Source organism: Nerophis lumbriciformis, linkage group LG04 (genome assembly GCF_033978685.3).
Source record: "Nerophis lumbriciformis linkage group LG04, RoL_Nlum_v2.1, whole genome shotgun sequence".
NCBI classification, from domain to species: Eukaryota; Metazoa; Chordata; class Actinopteri; order Syngnathiformes; family Syngnathidae; genus Nerophis; species Nerophis lumbriciformis.
This window is the reverse complement of record NC_084551.2, coordinates 10,148,007-10,165,872: the sequence shown is the minus strand read 5'-3', so window position 1 is coordinate 10,165,872 and position 17,866 is coordinate 10,148,007. Positions and strand designations below refer to the sequence as shown.

The following is a 17,866-nucleotide window of genomic DNA, read 5'->3' as shown; positions in this document are numbered from 1 at the left end:
TGTTTTACGGTAAAAAAACTGGCCGCTCAGTTTCAAGGTTTTTTTTTCCCATTTACAGTAATTTTAAAAAAAACAGCATACATTATACAGTAAAATTCTGGCGACTAAGCTGCCATTTTGTCCCATAAAATTACAGTGGAACTGTCTTTCCATTTACCAAAAATTGTTGTTAAAAAAACCCTAAAAAACAGTACAGTAAAATTTTGGTGACGGAGTTGCCAGTTTTTTACTGTAAAATATACAGATTTGTTTTATCAGGGTACGTTAAAAAAAATCTAATAGAAAGGCAAATTCATATATTATTCGCTGTCCCTCTGATGGTAGCCGTAAATGTGATGTGGCCTTCAATAAAAACTAATTTGACACCCCTGCTATATAGTGTAGTTTGTGTTATAAGCTAATCATTAGTACACCATCATATTATACATACATGTTTATTTACATACTTCTTTAATTGTTTCCAAACGGTGCCTGTAAAACGGCTGATCAAACAAAACAGAAGTCATCGTCATGGACCAACTAGCTATGAAGGCTCGCTCTCCAATCAGTAAACAAACTCGATAACTCCACGGTGACGTTTTGGTAAATTTATGATACTGATACAACACAAAAAGAATGCCATTTGCTAATGCTAACGACGCTAGCTTGATAACATTACCAGTACATGTACAAATATGCATGAAAACACTCGTACAGATATCACACATGGATTGTTTAGCAAGTATTTTTTGTTTTAGCTATATTGTAAAACTTACCAACGTTGCTAGGAATGATAAATGAAGAATTCATACAAGTAGTAACGCTATGGATGAATACTTCCAGTGCAAGGAATGGTTGGAGTGTCCGCCCTGAGACTGGAAGGTTGTGAGTTCAAACCCCTGGCCGAGTCATACTAAAGACTATAAAAATGGGACCCATTGCCTCCCTGCTTGGCACTCAGCATCAAGGGTTGGAATTGGGGGTTAAATCACCAAAATGATTACCAAGCGCGGCCATTGCTGCTGCTCACTGCTCCCCTCACCTCCCAGGGGGTGAACATGGGGATGGGTCAAATGCAGAGGATAATTTCACCACACCTAGTGTGTGTGAGACTATCGTTGGAGACGTTAACTTCAAACGGAAGAATATTTTCCACCTGCAGCACCAGCAGTGAGCAAACTTGTCCAAAAGAAAGACAATAACAATAACACACATTTTCCGTGTCCCTGCAGGTGTTCTACAAAAACTTTTTTTTTTTTAATACAAAACATTATGACCGTGAGCGGAACAAATACATACATTAGATTAGATTTAGATTAGATTTATTGGTCCCCTTGGGGAAATTCATTGTCACTGCCGTACATTTAAACACTAGACATTACACATCACACAAAAAAAAATAACAAAAAGACATCATACATGACCAACACACATTTACAGGCTTGTCAGACAGGTCGGCCGGGCCTGCTGTTAAGGGCGGCTATAGCTGCAGGGATCAGGCTTTTCCTGAGGCGGGCACTCCGGAATTTGATTGTTCTGTACCTGCGCCCTGATGGTAGTGGGATGATGTATTGGTGTAGTGGGTGAGTGATATCCTGGACTATTGTTTTTGCCAGTCGGGTGATGGACCTGTGGTTTAAGTCTGAAATGTTGGGTGTGGGTAGGCCGATGATTTTAGCTGCTATGTTTGTAATGCGTGTGAGTTTGGTCCGGTTGGTTACAGAAAGCATGGTGAAAAAACATGTGGAACAGTACAGAAGGATGGGTTGAACAATGCTTTGGTAAAGTAACAACAGGAGATGAGGTGCAACGTATAGTCCTTTAAGTTTACGGATGGCTGACAGTCTTTGTTGACTTCTTTTTTGAATGTCCGTGGTGTGTTGATCAAAGGTGAGTTTATTGTCCAAGGTTACGCCCAGGTATTTAAAAGTGTCAACTGTTTTAACTGTTTGTGTGTTTATGATGGTGGGGTTCTGAGGTGAGGGGGGTTTGAACCATATTTATTTTGTTTTATTGACATTGATTTCCAGATAACTGGCTGTGCATGACTCTGTGAAATGTTTGACTGTGTTATGATAGTCCAGGATGGATTGACTGTTGGAGAGGAGTGCGAGAATGGCTGTGTCATCTGAGTATTTTAAGTATGTTGTGGTGGGTGAGATGCTACGGCAGTCATTGGTGTAGAGTGTGTACAGGAAAGGGCTCAACACACATCCCTGTGGGACCCCGGTGTTGATGGTAAGCATTAGCTGCACCGTTTTATAAGCCGCAGGATACAAAGCGTGGGGAAAAAAGTGAAGGCTTTTAATTCGAAAAATAATTACAAAGGGGCTGTTTGCAACTTGCTCTGTTACATATTTTAAACAAAAATATATTTAAAAAAACAACACCAGCTAGCTTATGTTACCATCATGTTTTTTTCTTAAAGTGTCTTTATTTTTCACAATTAGTAATTTTAGTAAATTATAATAAATACAGCTGCATTCAGGTAGAAGGCGGGGTACACGCTGGACAAGTCATTGCAGGGCCAACACAAGGGACAAGCGGTACAAAATGGATGGATGGATGGATATTAAATACAATTGCTCAACAGGCCGAGGAATTTGATTCCCTTACACACATGTACGTGCACTTACACAAAAGCAATACAAGAGAAGCGACTAACAGTTTGCAGTTATGTTGTTACTGTACTTCGGAGAGTTAGCGTCCTCCGGGCATCACCACCTGTGGCTCCTGGGGACTCACTGCATCGACAGTCTATCTATATCACTGGTCATTATGAGTATGCATAACATATCTGTCATGTTATGTGACACGTGTACGGCATGACGTAGAATGACTACAGAAAGCTTGAGACATGGAGGTTCTCTGTGTTTGAGGGTTGCAGCAAGCACAGTGTTTATATGTATGTTGTTAAAGTGTTAATAATAAAATAGTGTTATTGAAGACATTCATATTGCTCCTAATTTGTTTTCATTTATGGGCACCTGTGCTCCAAGTGAAAAAGCTAAGCGTACAGGCGTGCATACGATATTAAAACGTCCATAAAACACAACATTTCCATGACAAACTTTACCTAGTTTGAAAATAATGTTAGCCACTCTGAACATTACAACTGGTATTCCTCTACTTCCAAAGTGCACTGCACATGAAGACAAAAGAGTGCAAAGATGTTAATTTTGTTTATATTATTACTGTTCACCCTTAGAATGGAGCCACGTTTTTTATGTTAGCCCATTGTTTGGAGTAACACTGAAATTAATCAGACCAGAAACAATGGTGCTTTTACTATAATAGACCTATTAAGGCTCATTTGTAACTTCCTGTGATTCATTTTTAATTAATCTACTTATGGCCAATTTGACATTTGGAGGTGAAATCTCATTTCTGTTGGCACTTTCAAATCAGACATAGCGTTAGGGACGCATTTAGCCGTGTCATTTAATGAGTAATTTATGTTATGTGAATTATAGATTTGGATTAAATGTTATCTAGTTTTTCAATGAGATGAAAACTAAATTGAGTTTTTTTTAAATACACGTACAATTTCATATACCGTATTTTCCGCACTATAAGGCGCACCTAAAAACCACAAATTTTCTCAAAAGCTGACAGTGCGCCTTATAACCCGGTGCGCTTTATATATGGATTAATATTAAGATTCATTTTCATAAAGTTTCGGTCTCGCAACTACGGTAAACAGCCGCCATCTTTTTTCCCCGTAGAAGAGGAAGTGCTTCTTCTTCTACGCAAGCAACCGCCAAGGTAAGCACCCGCCCCCATAGAACAGGAAGCGCTTCTTCTTCTACTGTAAGCAACCACCCGCCCGCGTAGAAGAAGAAGAAGCGCGCGGATATTACGTTTCATTTCCTTTCCTTTGTGTGTTTACATCTGTAAAGACCACAAAATGGCTCCTACTAAGCGACAGGGATCCGGTTCATGAAAAGACGCAATCTCTCCATCCGCACACGGATTACTATTTCACAGCAACTGCCTAAAGACTTTCAAGAAAAGCTGGCTACTTTCCGTGCATATTGTAAAAACAAGATAGCTGAAAAAAAAGATCCGGCCAGAGAACATTATCAACATGGACGAGGTTCCACTGACTTTTGATATTCCTGTGAACCGCACTGTGGATACAACGGGAGCACGTACGGTGAATATTCGCACCACAGGGAATGAGAAGTCATCCTTCACTGTGGTTCTAGCTTGCCATGCTAATGGCCAGAAACTTCCACCCATGGTGATATTCAAAAGGAAGACCTTGCCAAAAGAGACCTTTCCAGCCGGCGTCATCATAAAAGCTAACTCGAAGGGATGGATGAAGAAAAGATGAGCGAGTGGTTAAGGTAAGTTTACGCGAAGAGGCCGGGTGGCTTTTTTCACGCAGCTCCGTCCATGTTGATATACGACTCTGTGCGCGCCCACATCACGCTGGTTTTTAATATATTATTAAAGATTGACTGACCTATCTGACTGTTTTTTTGACATTCCTTTAGCGCAGTTAGATGCGGCTTATAACACGGGGCGTCTTATAGGTGGACAAAGTTTTGAAATATGCCGTTCATTGAAGGCGCGGCTTATAACCCAGGGCGCCTTATGGTGCGGAAAATACGGTACATTAATCCATCAAAGTGTCTAGTATTCTATTTGTTTTGTTTTACCAGTGGGCCTAACACAAACTATACAAAGATATATAGATAGTACTTTATTGATTCCTTCAGGAGAGTTCCCTCAGGAAAATTTAAATTTCAGCAGCAGTGTACAGAATTGAGATCGAATTTAAAAAAAAGTAAATAATGGGGGTATAAATGGAAATAAAATTGAAAATATTACAAAAACAATACAAATAAAAAGCAACAATAACATAAAAATATAACAGTAAAAATAATAATATAACAAGAGAAACTATGCAGTAGTGACCATGTTATGAAAATGTATTGCACTGTTTTTTGTTGCAGTTTATTTCAGTATTGTTATTGTTTTGCATCCCCTGTCATCCTAGTATCCCCCTCCTAGTTTTTTAGTCTATTAGTCCTATAGATACATCAATAATGTATAATAATAATAATAAAGATCAACCTCACAATAAAACACATAACCACAAAGGTGTGTCTTTTAAATGATAAAAATATATATTGTGTAATATCCATACTCAAGAAGATATGTTAACAAGGGCTGTGTACTATGGAAAATTGACTTTAGGACATGTATTCACAAATTCTCTGAATTGATTAAGGAAGTGGTCAGGTGACACAGTGACAAGCCAAAGTAAAAGTAATGTGAGCATACAATTGATGCTACATCGACATCTAGTGCTTAAATTATGTATTACAAAAATATACACCAAAAATGTTACACTGCTTTAGATCAGTTTTTACTGTTCCTTAATTTGTGATAAAGCATACAAACAACTAAATCATTTATAGTCGATAGATGGGTTCACAAAATGTTTTATACCATCTTGTAATTTATGGTCATTTTATCAATAATCCAGTGACTGTTAATCATCAGGCATTTTTGTCCATACATCATTTTATAATAAAACAGATTACGTGTTAATTTGCCATATTTAATTGCCATAAAACTTGATACACACACTGCAGCATTTCCACTGTCCACTTCCAACTTTAAAGATAGCAAAATAGTAAATAAATCCATCAATTTTCTATATTGCTTGTCCTCATTAAGACTAACAGTCTACAATTAAACCAACAGGTCTGTTTTGGTCTGTAGGAGAAATACTACGAGAAAACCTATATCAGCACGAGAGAACATGCAAACTTCACAGAGTCCACACAAAAGATCTACTAACACTTAAAAAGTAAAACACTTTATTTATTTACAAATTGATATAAATACAGTCTAGTGTACTAACAAGTTTATTGGACTCCAATGTAAGCAACCTTTGAAAAAAAACCCTGTCTGGATTACCATTGAAACCGTTAAAATGACTATTTTTTTCACAATACTGTAAAAATAATCATATTTTTTTAAAAGGTGCATTGAACAGGCTGAGAGTGGTCAGAGAACAGAGCGATACTTACAAGCAAACATGAACCACACCGCACAAACATTCTCTGGATAAATAAAGACTCGGACACGGACAGCCAGCCTCACATGGTCACCACGGCAACACACTATCTCCTCACAGAACGGGGACCTGCACAATGACACAAGACACAGAAGCAAATGTGAATAACTGTGTTGAATACAATAGCTAATTTACATTACACTCACCAGGATAGAGAAAATAAACTAATTTCGGTCACAATTAGGTGACCTAAATATTACTAACTCCTTTTCATCACAGCACACTACAATAACGCATTGTTAATTAATGCCTTTTGATAAGAGAGTATACATGTTTTGTATTTTTCATTTAAGGTAATATATTAAGGGGTCTAAGTATATAAACATAGTAAATATTAATTTCATATTCTTCTATCAGGTATTTTACATCTTATCAGACACATTATTAAGGGCAGTGCGGTCAAGCAATTAAAAGAATGAGTGATTAATTATGATTTTTAATTAATCTTTTTTTTATGTTACCTAAAAGGCTGAGAAAAGCCCTCAAGTGGTTTGAAGTAATGTGTTGTTTTAACTGACTTGAACGATGCAGTTTGTTTTCTTTAGTCAAATAAAACATCAGATCCATATAGAGTGCTTAAGTTAACACATTTAAAAACATTAAGAACACTTTTCTGAGCAATAAGTATTGAATGTTGAGCATGTTACTTTTCCTCTGCTTCAGTTCATTTGAAATAAATAAAACAGTCCCATTAATTATAGTGCTAGCATATGTTACCAACATTGGTTTAATAGAACACATTTAAAAAACAAATGTTTATATATGTCACAATTACATGTTTGTAAAACATTTCCCACGATTCGGCTACATTTTTTCCTGACTGTCAATCACATATGTCTCATATATGTACATTAATGTGCAACATTATCTCATGTTCTAAACTTTATTACACGACAGTACAAGAAGTTATTTACTTACTTACCCAGATTCCGATCTAACAAAGGTCTTAACTCATTCTCTTTCTATGCCACATCAATGTGGAATGCGCTCCCAACAGGTATAAAAGAAAGGGCATCTCTATCCTCCTTCAAAACCGCAATAAAAGTACCCCTCCAGGCAACTTCAACCCTAAACTAACACCCTCCCGGATTGTTAATAATCAAATGCAAACAATCAAATGCAGATATTTTCATTTTGCCTTCTGGTCTCTCTCTCTCTCTCTATATCCACTACTTGCTGTACATATCCTACCAAGTCAGACCTACACTGTTTCAATATCAATTTCTCTGTTCTCAATTGTTGATGACTGATGAAAACAAACAAACCTACCCCCCCCCCCCACCCCCCCCCCCCCCACCCCATACCCCGAATTGTAAATAATGTAAATAATTCAATGTATACACCCTGATGATTATCTTGTGTGATGACTGTATTATGATGATAGTATATATGATAGTATATATCTGTATCATGAATCAATTTTAGTGGACCCCGACTTAAACAAGTTGAAAAACTTATTCGGGTGTTACCATTTAGTGGTCAATTGTACGGAATATGTACTTCACTGTGCAACCTACTAATAAAAGTCTCAATCAATCAATCAATGTCCACTGGCAGACATGTGTGCGATTACAACAACATTCTCCTCCATGTAAGTGTCTTCTGATTTTTTTCCACATCATTGTGTATGTAATATATCACTGTATTGATTCACAGATGTGTTATAGTAGTATAAAGTCAGCATTAGTGTTGTCCCAAAACCAGTATTTAGGTACCGGTACCAAAATGTATTTTGATATTCTAAACTTTCAGAACAAAGGGCACCACAAAAAAAAAAAACCTCATTATTGGCTTTATTTTAACAGAAAATGTTATGATATATTAAACATACGTTTCTTATTGCAATGAAAGAACAATTGTGTCCTTAAATAAGATAGTGAACATATTAGGCAACTTTTCTTTTAGTAGTAAGTAAGCAAACGGGATACAAAGGTTCCTAATTTGGCTGCTGACGTATGCAGTCACATTTTGTGTCATTTCTCATTTTATTATTTTGTCAATATTATGAGGAACAAGGTTTAGACGATGGATGGATTAATAATCTATGTGTACATATACTGTTATTATCTGGTAACTTTCTGTATCAACATGTTCTATCTACACTTTTCTTCTGTTTGGATACTTCACGTAAGTTTTGGGTGAAGCTCCACATTTACAAACCATTAAAATACCAAGTACTTACAGGGTCACACAGGGTACTTTATTAGTACCAGGATACCATACAACACTAGGGATGTCCGATAATGGCTTTTTGCCGATATCCGATATTCCGATATTGTCCAACTCTTTAATTACCGATACCGATATCAACCGATATATGCAGTCGTGGAATTAACACATTATTATGCCTAATTTGGACAACCAGGTATGGTGAAGATAAGGTACTTTAAAAAAAAAATAATAAAATAAGATAAATAAATTAAAAACATTTTCTTGAATAAAAAAGAAAGTAAAACAATATAAAAACACTAGTAACTAATGAAAATTTGTCAAATTAACTGTTAAAGGTTAGTACTATTAGTGGACCAGCAGCACGCACAATCATGTGTGCTTACGGACTGTATCCCTTGCAGACTGTATTGATATATATTGATATATAATGTAGGAACCAGAATATTAATAACAGAAAGAAACAACCCTTTTGTTTGAATGAGTGTGAATGGGTGTAAATGGGGGAGGGAGGTTTTTTGGGTTGGTGCACTAATTGTAAGTGTATCTTGTGTTTTTTATGTTGATTTAATTAAAAAAAATAAAATAAATTATACCGATAATAAAAAAACGATACCGATAATTTCCAATATTACAATTTAACGCATATATCCGATGCCGATATTATCGGACATCTCTACTAGTCAGCATAAAGAGGGTCAAAACATACCTGGAAGTGACGCCATTGCCCCATAGCTTGTGTAATAGATATTTGCGTTTTACGCAAGAAACAAAAAATAAATAAACATTGTCTACTGTACGCTAAAAACAAGACAGCATTCTGACTTACACTAACCATAAACAAACTTTTGATACTTCTTTATGTTATTATGAATACGTTGCACTGTTTTTTGTTGTAATTCATCATTTTATTATTCATATTATATAATATCATCAATAAACAGCTGCTAACATCACCAGCCAAGTCTCGTGACAAAGTGAGACCTCTTTTTCGCCGTGGCTACATATCATCTTGAGCTGCATGGCGGTTGTGTTGTTGCTCTCAGCAAAGCACAAAAAGATGGCAAGACAACTTGCAGACATACAGAGGCGATAACATTAAAGAATAAAAAAATAGATTGAAGCGATTAAAAAACAAAACACGCTGACTGTAATTAATTACCGTAATCGCAATTAATGCGATAACTTCACAACCCTATTTAAGAGTAGATATTGTTTTAACATTACCCTCTTCAAGCAAAAAAATAATAATAATGTTCTCATTATTTAGCTTTTAATACCTTCTAGGGGGGTTTGTACTGCTGTACAAACAAACAGCCACTGACCGGGGTGGTGGTTCCTCTCTTTAAGAAGGGGAACCGGAGGGTGTGTTCTAACTATCGTGGGATCACACTCCTCAGCCTTCCCGGTAAGGTCTATTCAGGTGTACTGGAGAGGAGGCTACGCCGGATCGTCGAACCTTGGATTCAGGAGGAACAGTGTGGTTTTCGTCCTGGTCGTGGAACTGTGGACCAGCTCTATACTCTCGGCAGGGTCCTTGAGGGTGCATGGGAGTTTGCCCAACCAGTCTACATGTGTTTTGTGGACTTGGAGAAGGCATTCGACCGTGTCCCTCGGGAAGTCCTGTGGGGAGTGCTCAGAGAGTATGGGGTATCGGACTGTCTGATTGTGGCAGTCCGCTCCCTGAATGATCAGTGCCAGAGCTTGGTCCGCATTGCCGGCAGTAAGTCGGACACGTTTCCAGTGAGGGTTGGACTCCGCCAAGGCTGCCCTTTGTCACCGATTCTGTTCATAACTTTTATGGACAGAATTTCTAGGCGCAGTCAAGGCGTTGAGGGGATCTGGTTTGGTGGCTGCAGGATTAGGTCTCTGCTCTTTGCAGATGATGTGGTCCTGATGGCTTCATCTGGCCAGGATCTTCAGCTCTCACTGGATCGGTTCGCAGCTGAGTGTGAAGCGACTGGGATGAGAATCAGCACCTCCAAGTCCGAGTCCATGGTTCTCTCCCGGAAAAGGGTGGAGTGCCATCTCCGGGTTGGGGAGGAGATCTTGCCCCAAGTGGAGGAGTTCAAGTACCTCGGAGTCTTGTTCACGAGTGACGGAAGAGTGGATCGTGAGATTGACAGGCGGATCGGTGCGGCGTCTTCAGTAATGCGGACGCTGTATCGATCTGTTGTGGTGAAGAAGGAGCTGAGCCGGAAGGCAAAGCTCTCAATTTACCGGTCGATCTACGTTCCCATCCTCACCTATGGTCATGAGCTTTGGGTTATGACCGAAAGGACAAGATCACGGGTACAAGCGGCCGAAATGAGTTTCCTCCGCCGGGTGGCGGGGCTCTCCCTTAGAGATAGGGTGAGAAGCTCTGCCATCCGGGAGGAACTCAAAGTAAAGCCGCTGCTCCTCCACATCGAGAGGAGCCAGACGAGGTGGTTCGGGCATCTGGTCAGGATGCCACCCGAACGCCTCCCTAGGGAGGTGTTTAGGGCACGTCCGACCGGTAGGAGGCCGCGGGGAAGACCCAGGACACGTTGGGAAGACTATGTCTCCCGGCTGGCCTGGGAACGCCTCGGGGTCCCACAGGAAGAGCTGGACGAAGTGGCTGGGGAGAGGGAAGTCTGGGTTTCCCTGCTTAGGCTGCTGCCCCCGCGACCCGACCTCGGATAAGCGGAAGAAGATGGATGGATGGATGGATATTGTTTTAGCATTACCCTCTTCAAGCAAAAAAAAAAACATGTTCTCATTATTTAGCTTTTAATACCTTCTAGGGGGGTTTGTACTGCGGTACAAACAAACAGCCACTAGCCAGAACAGCGTTCTAAGTTTTGTTGGACATGCTTATGTGTGATTTAGTGATATTCTTAGCACTGAATGATTACACACGTGTGCTTTGAATTACCTGGCTGACAAGGGAAGACTACAGAAAACAGCGAATGGATTTGGACTGGCAAAGCAGACGGTATCAGTTATTGTCGATCGATTACTCAACATCTAGGTCCAGAGTATATAAAGTCACCAAAAACTAATGGACAATGAAGGTGAAGGCAAAAGAGTGAGGAGTGTCCTGACCAGAAACTAGATCACTAGATTGATTGTTGAAAAATATTTTTTATCACATTGTTTACTTTCAGGTGTCCATTAAAGATTTGATTAATTAATTAATTTATTATAGGCTCAGGTGTGATTCACTACAATAGGGCATTGTGTGTGTGGACAGGGATAAGGTTAAGTGGGATATACCCTGTATAACAGGGATGGGCAATTAATTTTTACCTGGGGCCGCATGAGCAACCCGAGCACTGCTGGAGGGCCACATCGACAATATTTCAATAAAATGTTGCTCAATATTATTTTTGATATGTACCGTAAGATAAATAATAATAATAATAATAATAATAATAATAATAATAAATAATAATACTTTCATTTAACCTAACTTAACTTTATACCAAAAGCACTGCTTTGGAAATAATTTGTACCCCTTTCAGAGATCACATTTAGTTCCCCTTAAACATCCTCATGTTGCACAATGAAATGTAAGCATAGGATGAAGTGTGCATTCCTGTAACTTTCTCTAGTAACAGCATTCCATGATTAATATGAATAAATTAACATTAATAATAAATGACAGTAAGCGGTAGAAAATGGATGGAAAATGGATGGAATAAATAACAGTAAAATAAGCACATGTATGACTGAGGAGTCATAGTGTAACTTTGTGGGGTGTTTGAGTTGTCCGACTTTTTGTGTGGCCATAAACGCACTAGTGGTTTAGTGGTATGCGTGTTGGTGACAGATGACAAGTTGATTTTGGCCTGGTTTGTACGGCAGAAAATGACTAGTTTTTTTAGATAGAAGTGTTTTACTCATGTTTTTGGTGTGGTTATGGCCGAATATAAACAGTTTTGCTGAATAAAGTGATCGATATAATTCCTGGCCTCGGAGCATCTCGATAGACGTTACAATAATTGAACGGTGTTCAATTGAACGGTGTTGACGAACACCGTTAGGGCCGCTTGTTGTCACTGTCACTCAGAGTTGCATTGCAAAATTACACAGAATAAATGTGTTTATTTTGTTTAGAATTCAGATGGCATTTGATTTGGTGCGCGGCATATATTTGCTGTGCGCAGAGGACGCTTGAGCAGTGCGCAATTGCGCAGGCGCGCACCTTAAAGGGAACGTTACTTGGCAGTCCATGTCTTGTTGAAAACACGCCATTCGTCATCAAGTTCTCTTTTTAGCGTCTTGGGTGTAAACCGTGCATCACTTGTCACTGTGCACCTTCACTCACAGGTTACACCCGGACATACGCCCATAAATAACACTTTTCAAAATAAAAGCAGCACAGTTGTATTGCGCGCACGACATAGATGTTTTTTCAACTTTATTTTGTAATTTGTGATTGCAGCTTTTCACATTCACTGACAATCACGCACGCGCATACGTCCACACGGAAGTAATACAAATAACGCTTTTCAAAACAAAAGCAGCACCGTTGTATTGCACACTCGACATAGATACTTTTTAAAATGTATTTTGTAATTTATGATTGGCCTCAGGCGGGCCAGACAGGGACGCACAAAGGGCCGGATGTGGCCCGCGGGCCTCAAAATGCCCCGGTCTGCTGTATAACCTTAGTCGGCATAGTGTAGAAGCAGCCTAAATCTAAACACAAAATCAGGCCTGCCTTCTTTAAATGGAATGACTTAGTTTAATATATTGTCTATACAAAATCACACTTAAGGTTGTATAGCTTACTTAAGGCATGTGGCGAAGACTCTTCGGGCATTGCGGTGCAGGAAGTGGATGGGGAAGCCTTTAAAGGTGTGCCCGTCCGGGACCGCTCGCCGTACTGCGTCCTGAAATTCCTCATTCCCACAGGAGATCCCATTGCAGCGCTCCATCTCGTAGGCTGATAACGCTGAGGACAACAGATAGGACAGGTTGTCGTCCCAGACTGTCGTAAGGTTCAAGTCCTGGAGGACAAAAATGATGCATCAGTTCATCTGTGATTAAAAATGTGAATGTAGAAGTACAATTTAATGGATTACTATACAAAAACTCATATTTATCTAGGATTGGAAGAGTTTTTAAAAATTCCCAAATATCAAGTGTTCTGCATCGTTTACTGTTGCGCCAAGTTGTACCTTCCTGTACTCGGAGATCAGGTACCTCATCTCCAGCTCAAGCTGATTGCTGGCGGCAGAAGAAACGAGAGATGAGGAGCTGAGCGGAGGCAGAGGAGGCAGCGAGCTGGTGGCGCCAGAGTCACAAACAGACTGGAGAGCCTCCTCACTCATCGCTTTCCACCGAGATGGGTTCTAAAAAGAGTGTTGGTACACAAGCGTAACTTTCTGAACTTGATTATTTCTAGGAGTACTGCAACCTTTCTTTAACCATTTAGAGTCATGTGCCTACCCGGAGGTCAAAGACACACAGCTCCACAGAGTCAGAGGGCTGACAATTGGCCAGGAAGCTCTGGTGGTTGAAGACGCAGCCCGCCGTGCGATAGGGGTATGAGGGTTTCGACTGTGAGGCCATGGGTGGGGCGTCGGGGTCTATGGTCTGATGAAGGTATCTGCCCATGCATTTGGAGTGATGTACATTTAGTAACAGAAAGATACTCACAGATTACACTGGTTAAAACTCACAAATAAATAATCAATGCTTGGTTAAAGGTAGGATTTGGTCAACTCCACAAACAAGCCTGGAGGCGCATGTCGGGATCTACAAAACCCAAAACCAGTGAAGTTGGCACGTTGTGTAAATCGTACATAAAAACAGAATACAATCCTTTTCAACTTATATTCAATTGAATAGACTGCAAAGACAAGATATTTAATGTTGAAACTGAGAAACTTAATTTATTTTGCAAATTAATCATTAACTTATCATTTAATGACAGCAACACATTGCAAAAAAATTGGCACAGGGGCATTTTTACCACTGTGTTACATCACCTTTCCTTTTAACAACACTCAGTAAACGTTTGGGAACTGAAGAGACCAATTTTTGAAGATTTTCAGATGGAATTCTTTCCCATTCTTGCTTGATGTACAGCTTAAGTTGTTCAACAGTCCGGGGTCTCCGTTGTGGTATTTTAGGCTTCATAATGTGCCACACATTTTCAATGGGAGACAGATCTGGACTACAGGCAGGCCAGTCTAGTACCCGCACTCTTTTACTATGAAGCCACACTGTTGTAACACGTGCAGAATGTGGCTTAGCATTGTCTTGCTTAAATAAGCAGGGGCGTCCATGAAAAAGACGTTGCTTGGATGGCAACATATGTTGCTGCAAAACCTGTATGTACCTTTCAGCATTAATGGTGCCTTCACAGATGTGTAAGTTACCCATGCCTTGGGCACTAATACACCCCCATACCATCACTGATGCTGGCTTTTGAACTTTGCGCCTATAACAATCCAGATGGTTATTTTCCTCTTTGGTCCACAGGACACCACGTCCGCAGTTTCCAAAAACAATTTGAAATCTGGACTCTCCACTTTGCATCAGTGCATCTTAGATGAGCTCGGGCCCAGCAAAGCCGGCGGCGTTTCTGGGTGTTGTTGATAAATGGCTTTCGCTTTGCATAGTAGAGTTTTAACTTGCACTTACAGATGTAGCGACAAACTGTAGTTACTGACAGTGGTTTTCTGAAGTGTTCCTGAGCCCTTTACACACTAATGTCGGTTTTGGATACAGTAACGCCTGAGGGATCAAAGGTCACGGGCAATCAATGTTGGTTTTCGGCCTTGCGCTTACGTGCAGTGATTTCTCCAGATTCTCTGAACCTTTTGATGATATTACGGACCGTAGACGGTGAAATCCCTAAATTCCTTGCAATAGCTCGGTGAGAAATGTTGTTCTTGAACTGTTCGACATTTTCCTCGCGCATTTGTTCACAAAGTGGTGACCCTTGCCCCATCCTTGTTTGGGAATGACTGAGCATTTCATAGAAGCTGCTTTCATACCCAATCATGAGTATACCCATGAGTCTTTTTTGCCACTTGTGCCAGCTTTTTTGAAACATGTTGCAGGCATCAAATTCCAAATGAGTTAATATTCGCAAAAAATAACAAAGTTTACCAGTTCAAACATTAAGTATTTTGTCTTTGCAGTGTATTCAATTGAATATAGGTTGAAAAGGATTTGCAAATCATTGTATTCTGTTTTATTTACGATTTACACAACGTGCCAACTTCACTGGTTTTGGGTTTTGTATATATTGCTTCACGCTGCTGGGAGCCTTTTTCTCCTTCAAAGTCCTCCAAAGCATGATAAATGGTCATTGATTGCCCGCATGATGGCAGGAAAGTAGCAGCGTGTATATTGATTCTTAAAATGAATCAAAACCTCCCCCCGGCCAGATTCCTTATTAAACTCATGACGTTTCGCGGTCCTATTTGAAGACACCAGCAGTCTGGACATGGTCCGTGGTCCGTAGTTTGGACACCCCTGATTGTGCATTAAAATGTGTTCATGAGCAAGGACAAAGAGGTTGCTTTAGTTGAAATCTACTAGTAGCGAGCCATCACAAATAGATAAATAATATATGAAATGTAAAAAATGTAAAGGAAACACTGTTCTCTAGATTAAGTCTGTGTTGCTTCTCAGTGAACCACCAAGACACAGCACTGTTCAAAAATGCAAGAGCTGAACGCACTTATGTTGAGAGTTACTTTGCAAATTAGAAAGAAAAAAACAAACAAACCTGCGCGCAGTCAGGCTCTCCCAGAAAGTTACACTCCCATCTGTACCTTGCGTGAGAACCCATGTGTGAGGTGTGCCCTTTGCTTTGGTGCCCACACACACATACGCGTCAAGGCCGAAACCCAACAAGAGGCTGCACAACAGGGTCGAGTGGTCCTCACAGTCTCCCTATTGGACAGAAGAGAAATTAGGTTAACAAGTAGTATACTAACCAGAAAGGCAGTCCACTCTTTTGGTCCCATACTGTAATCTTATATACAGTATATAATATTAAGTAGGACTCAGCTGGGTCAATCATCGGTGCTGATATTTGTCATTTTGATTTATATCGGAATCGGCATCTTTTTATTCGTGTCGGTCTTTTTTTTAAATTAATATTGATAATAGATAGTACTATTCACCTCTATTTTCACAGTTTATATAATCTAAAATGTAACAATCATCGAACAAATATCTATGTACTTGACATTATTAAATGTTTTGGTATAATTTTATCAAACAAAATCTGTTTTCTTTTTCGTAATACAGAAATGTATCAGAGCTGTTATCTATTTTATGGAAGAATGGAGTTAATCATAGAACTGGCACCCAAAGTCATTAAAAAAGTATTGAGTTTGAAAGGAGAATCGATTTTGAATCAAATCGTTACCCCTAAGAATTTAATCGAATTGCGTGGTGCCCAAAGATTCACAGCCCGAGTGATCAGCCTGCAAATGATCTATCAGTATCCAAACTTGAGAATAAAATAATTTCATAAATCACAGTTGACATTATTAAGGGATACATTTTATTTCAGCCTGTATGTGTGGCAGGGATACAAATTATTTCGGAGAGACACAGTCTCCAACGACACCTGTCAGTCTGAGAGAAAACTGTCGGACAATAATCGCTGTTTAACTACCAAGTTATTTAACTTTACCTTTTTCTGTGTTGATTGAAAAATTGCAAGCAGAAAAAATTTAAATATTGTTTGATCAAGTGTGTACTGAAGTTGTTTTTTGATTTTTTTTTACTAGTAGTATAGAGCGGTTCAAGATATAATAGAAGTGCATCATATAACCCTATATGAACTACGGGGTGTTGAATAATATATCATACTGCTGTTATACATTAGGAAGCTATTTATTCATTAAATAATTTATTTAACTTTATAAGAAATGCAACTGTGCCAAGGAACTCCCAGCATATTTTGTTTTTGTTTACTTGTTTTGAATGAACATGCTTCAGGCATTTAAACAAAATTAAATGTTTGAGTTTGTAGTAGTATTATTCAAAATGTTGACACCAATACAGTATGCCATTTTTACTGTAAATAATGCACCTGGGGATAGGTTGATTGGCAAAAAAAAATTGGCCCTAGTGTGTGAATGTGAGTGTGAATGTTGTCTGTCTATCTGTGTTGGCCCTGTGATGAGGTGGCGACGTGTCCAGAGTGTACCCCGCCTTCCGCCCGAATGCAGCTGAGATAGGCTCCAGCACCCCCCGCGACCCCGAAAGGGATAAGCGGTAGAAAATGGATGGATGGATGGAATATATATTAAGTGGGGTAGACTCCAGCTTGGAAGAGAAACGGTTGTAAGAAACGGATGAATGAGTACTTTTGATTCTGTAAACATCAAAACTGCTGCACTGTAATTTAAGCTGAAATATCTAAGGAACAAACTACACGAATATTATCAGTAAGGACAATAACATGATGGATGTGTCCTAGTAATGCTTATATGGACAGCAGCATTTTAGAAACATATTGTTATTTTATTTATCTTAGACAAACTCAAATCATGGCTGACAAGCACCACTTTGCAAGTGTTATGTTGTCTGTCTTGCAGGTGCTAACTGAGGAACAACAGGGCACATTTATCTTGTGGTGGTCTACAAAACTAAACTTTTGTTAGGTAATTCCATGGCGAT

General features: G+C 39.3%; 1 protein-coding gene across 3 annotated transcripts in view; it reads right to left on the bottom strand.

Annotated features, from left to right (window-relative positions):
* Positions 1-5,698: 5,698 nt before the first annotated feature.
* Positions 5,699-17,866, bottom strand: part of cep76 (centrosomal protein 76) — a 28,098-nt gene continuing 15,930 nt past the window's right edge. Inside the window, exons 9-13 of one of the 3 annotated variants that reach the window (XM_061944635.2) lie at positions 15,957-16,123; positions 13,661-13,820; positions 13,390-13,563; positions 13,001-13,218; positions 5,699-6,142 (exon numbers count right to left, since the gene is read on the bottom strand). In XM_061944635.2, the coding sequence (XP_061800619.2) occupies positions 6,004-6,142; positions 13,001-13,218; positions 13,390-13,563; positions 13,661-13,820; positions 15,957-16,123 (858 nt within the window). In that variant the 3' untranslated portion in view covers positions 5,699-6,003. Of the gene's footprint in view, positions 6,143-13,000; positions 13,219-13,389; positions 13,564-13,660; positions 13,821-15,956; positions 16,124-17,866 lie in introns of those variants that run through there. The other 2 variants (XM_061944627.2, XM_061944643.2) reach the window with 2 other exon arrangements.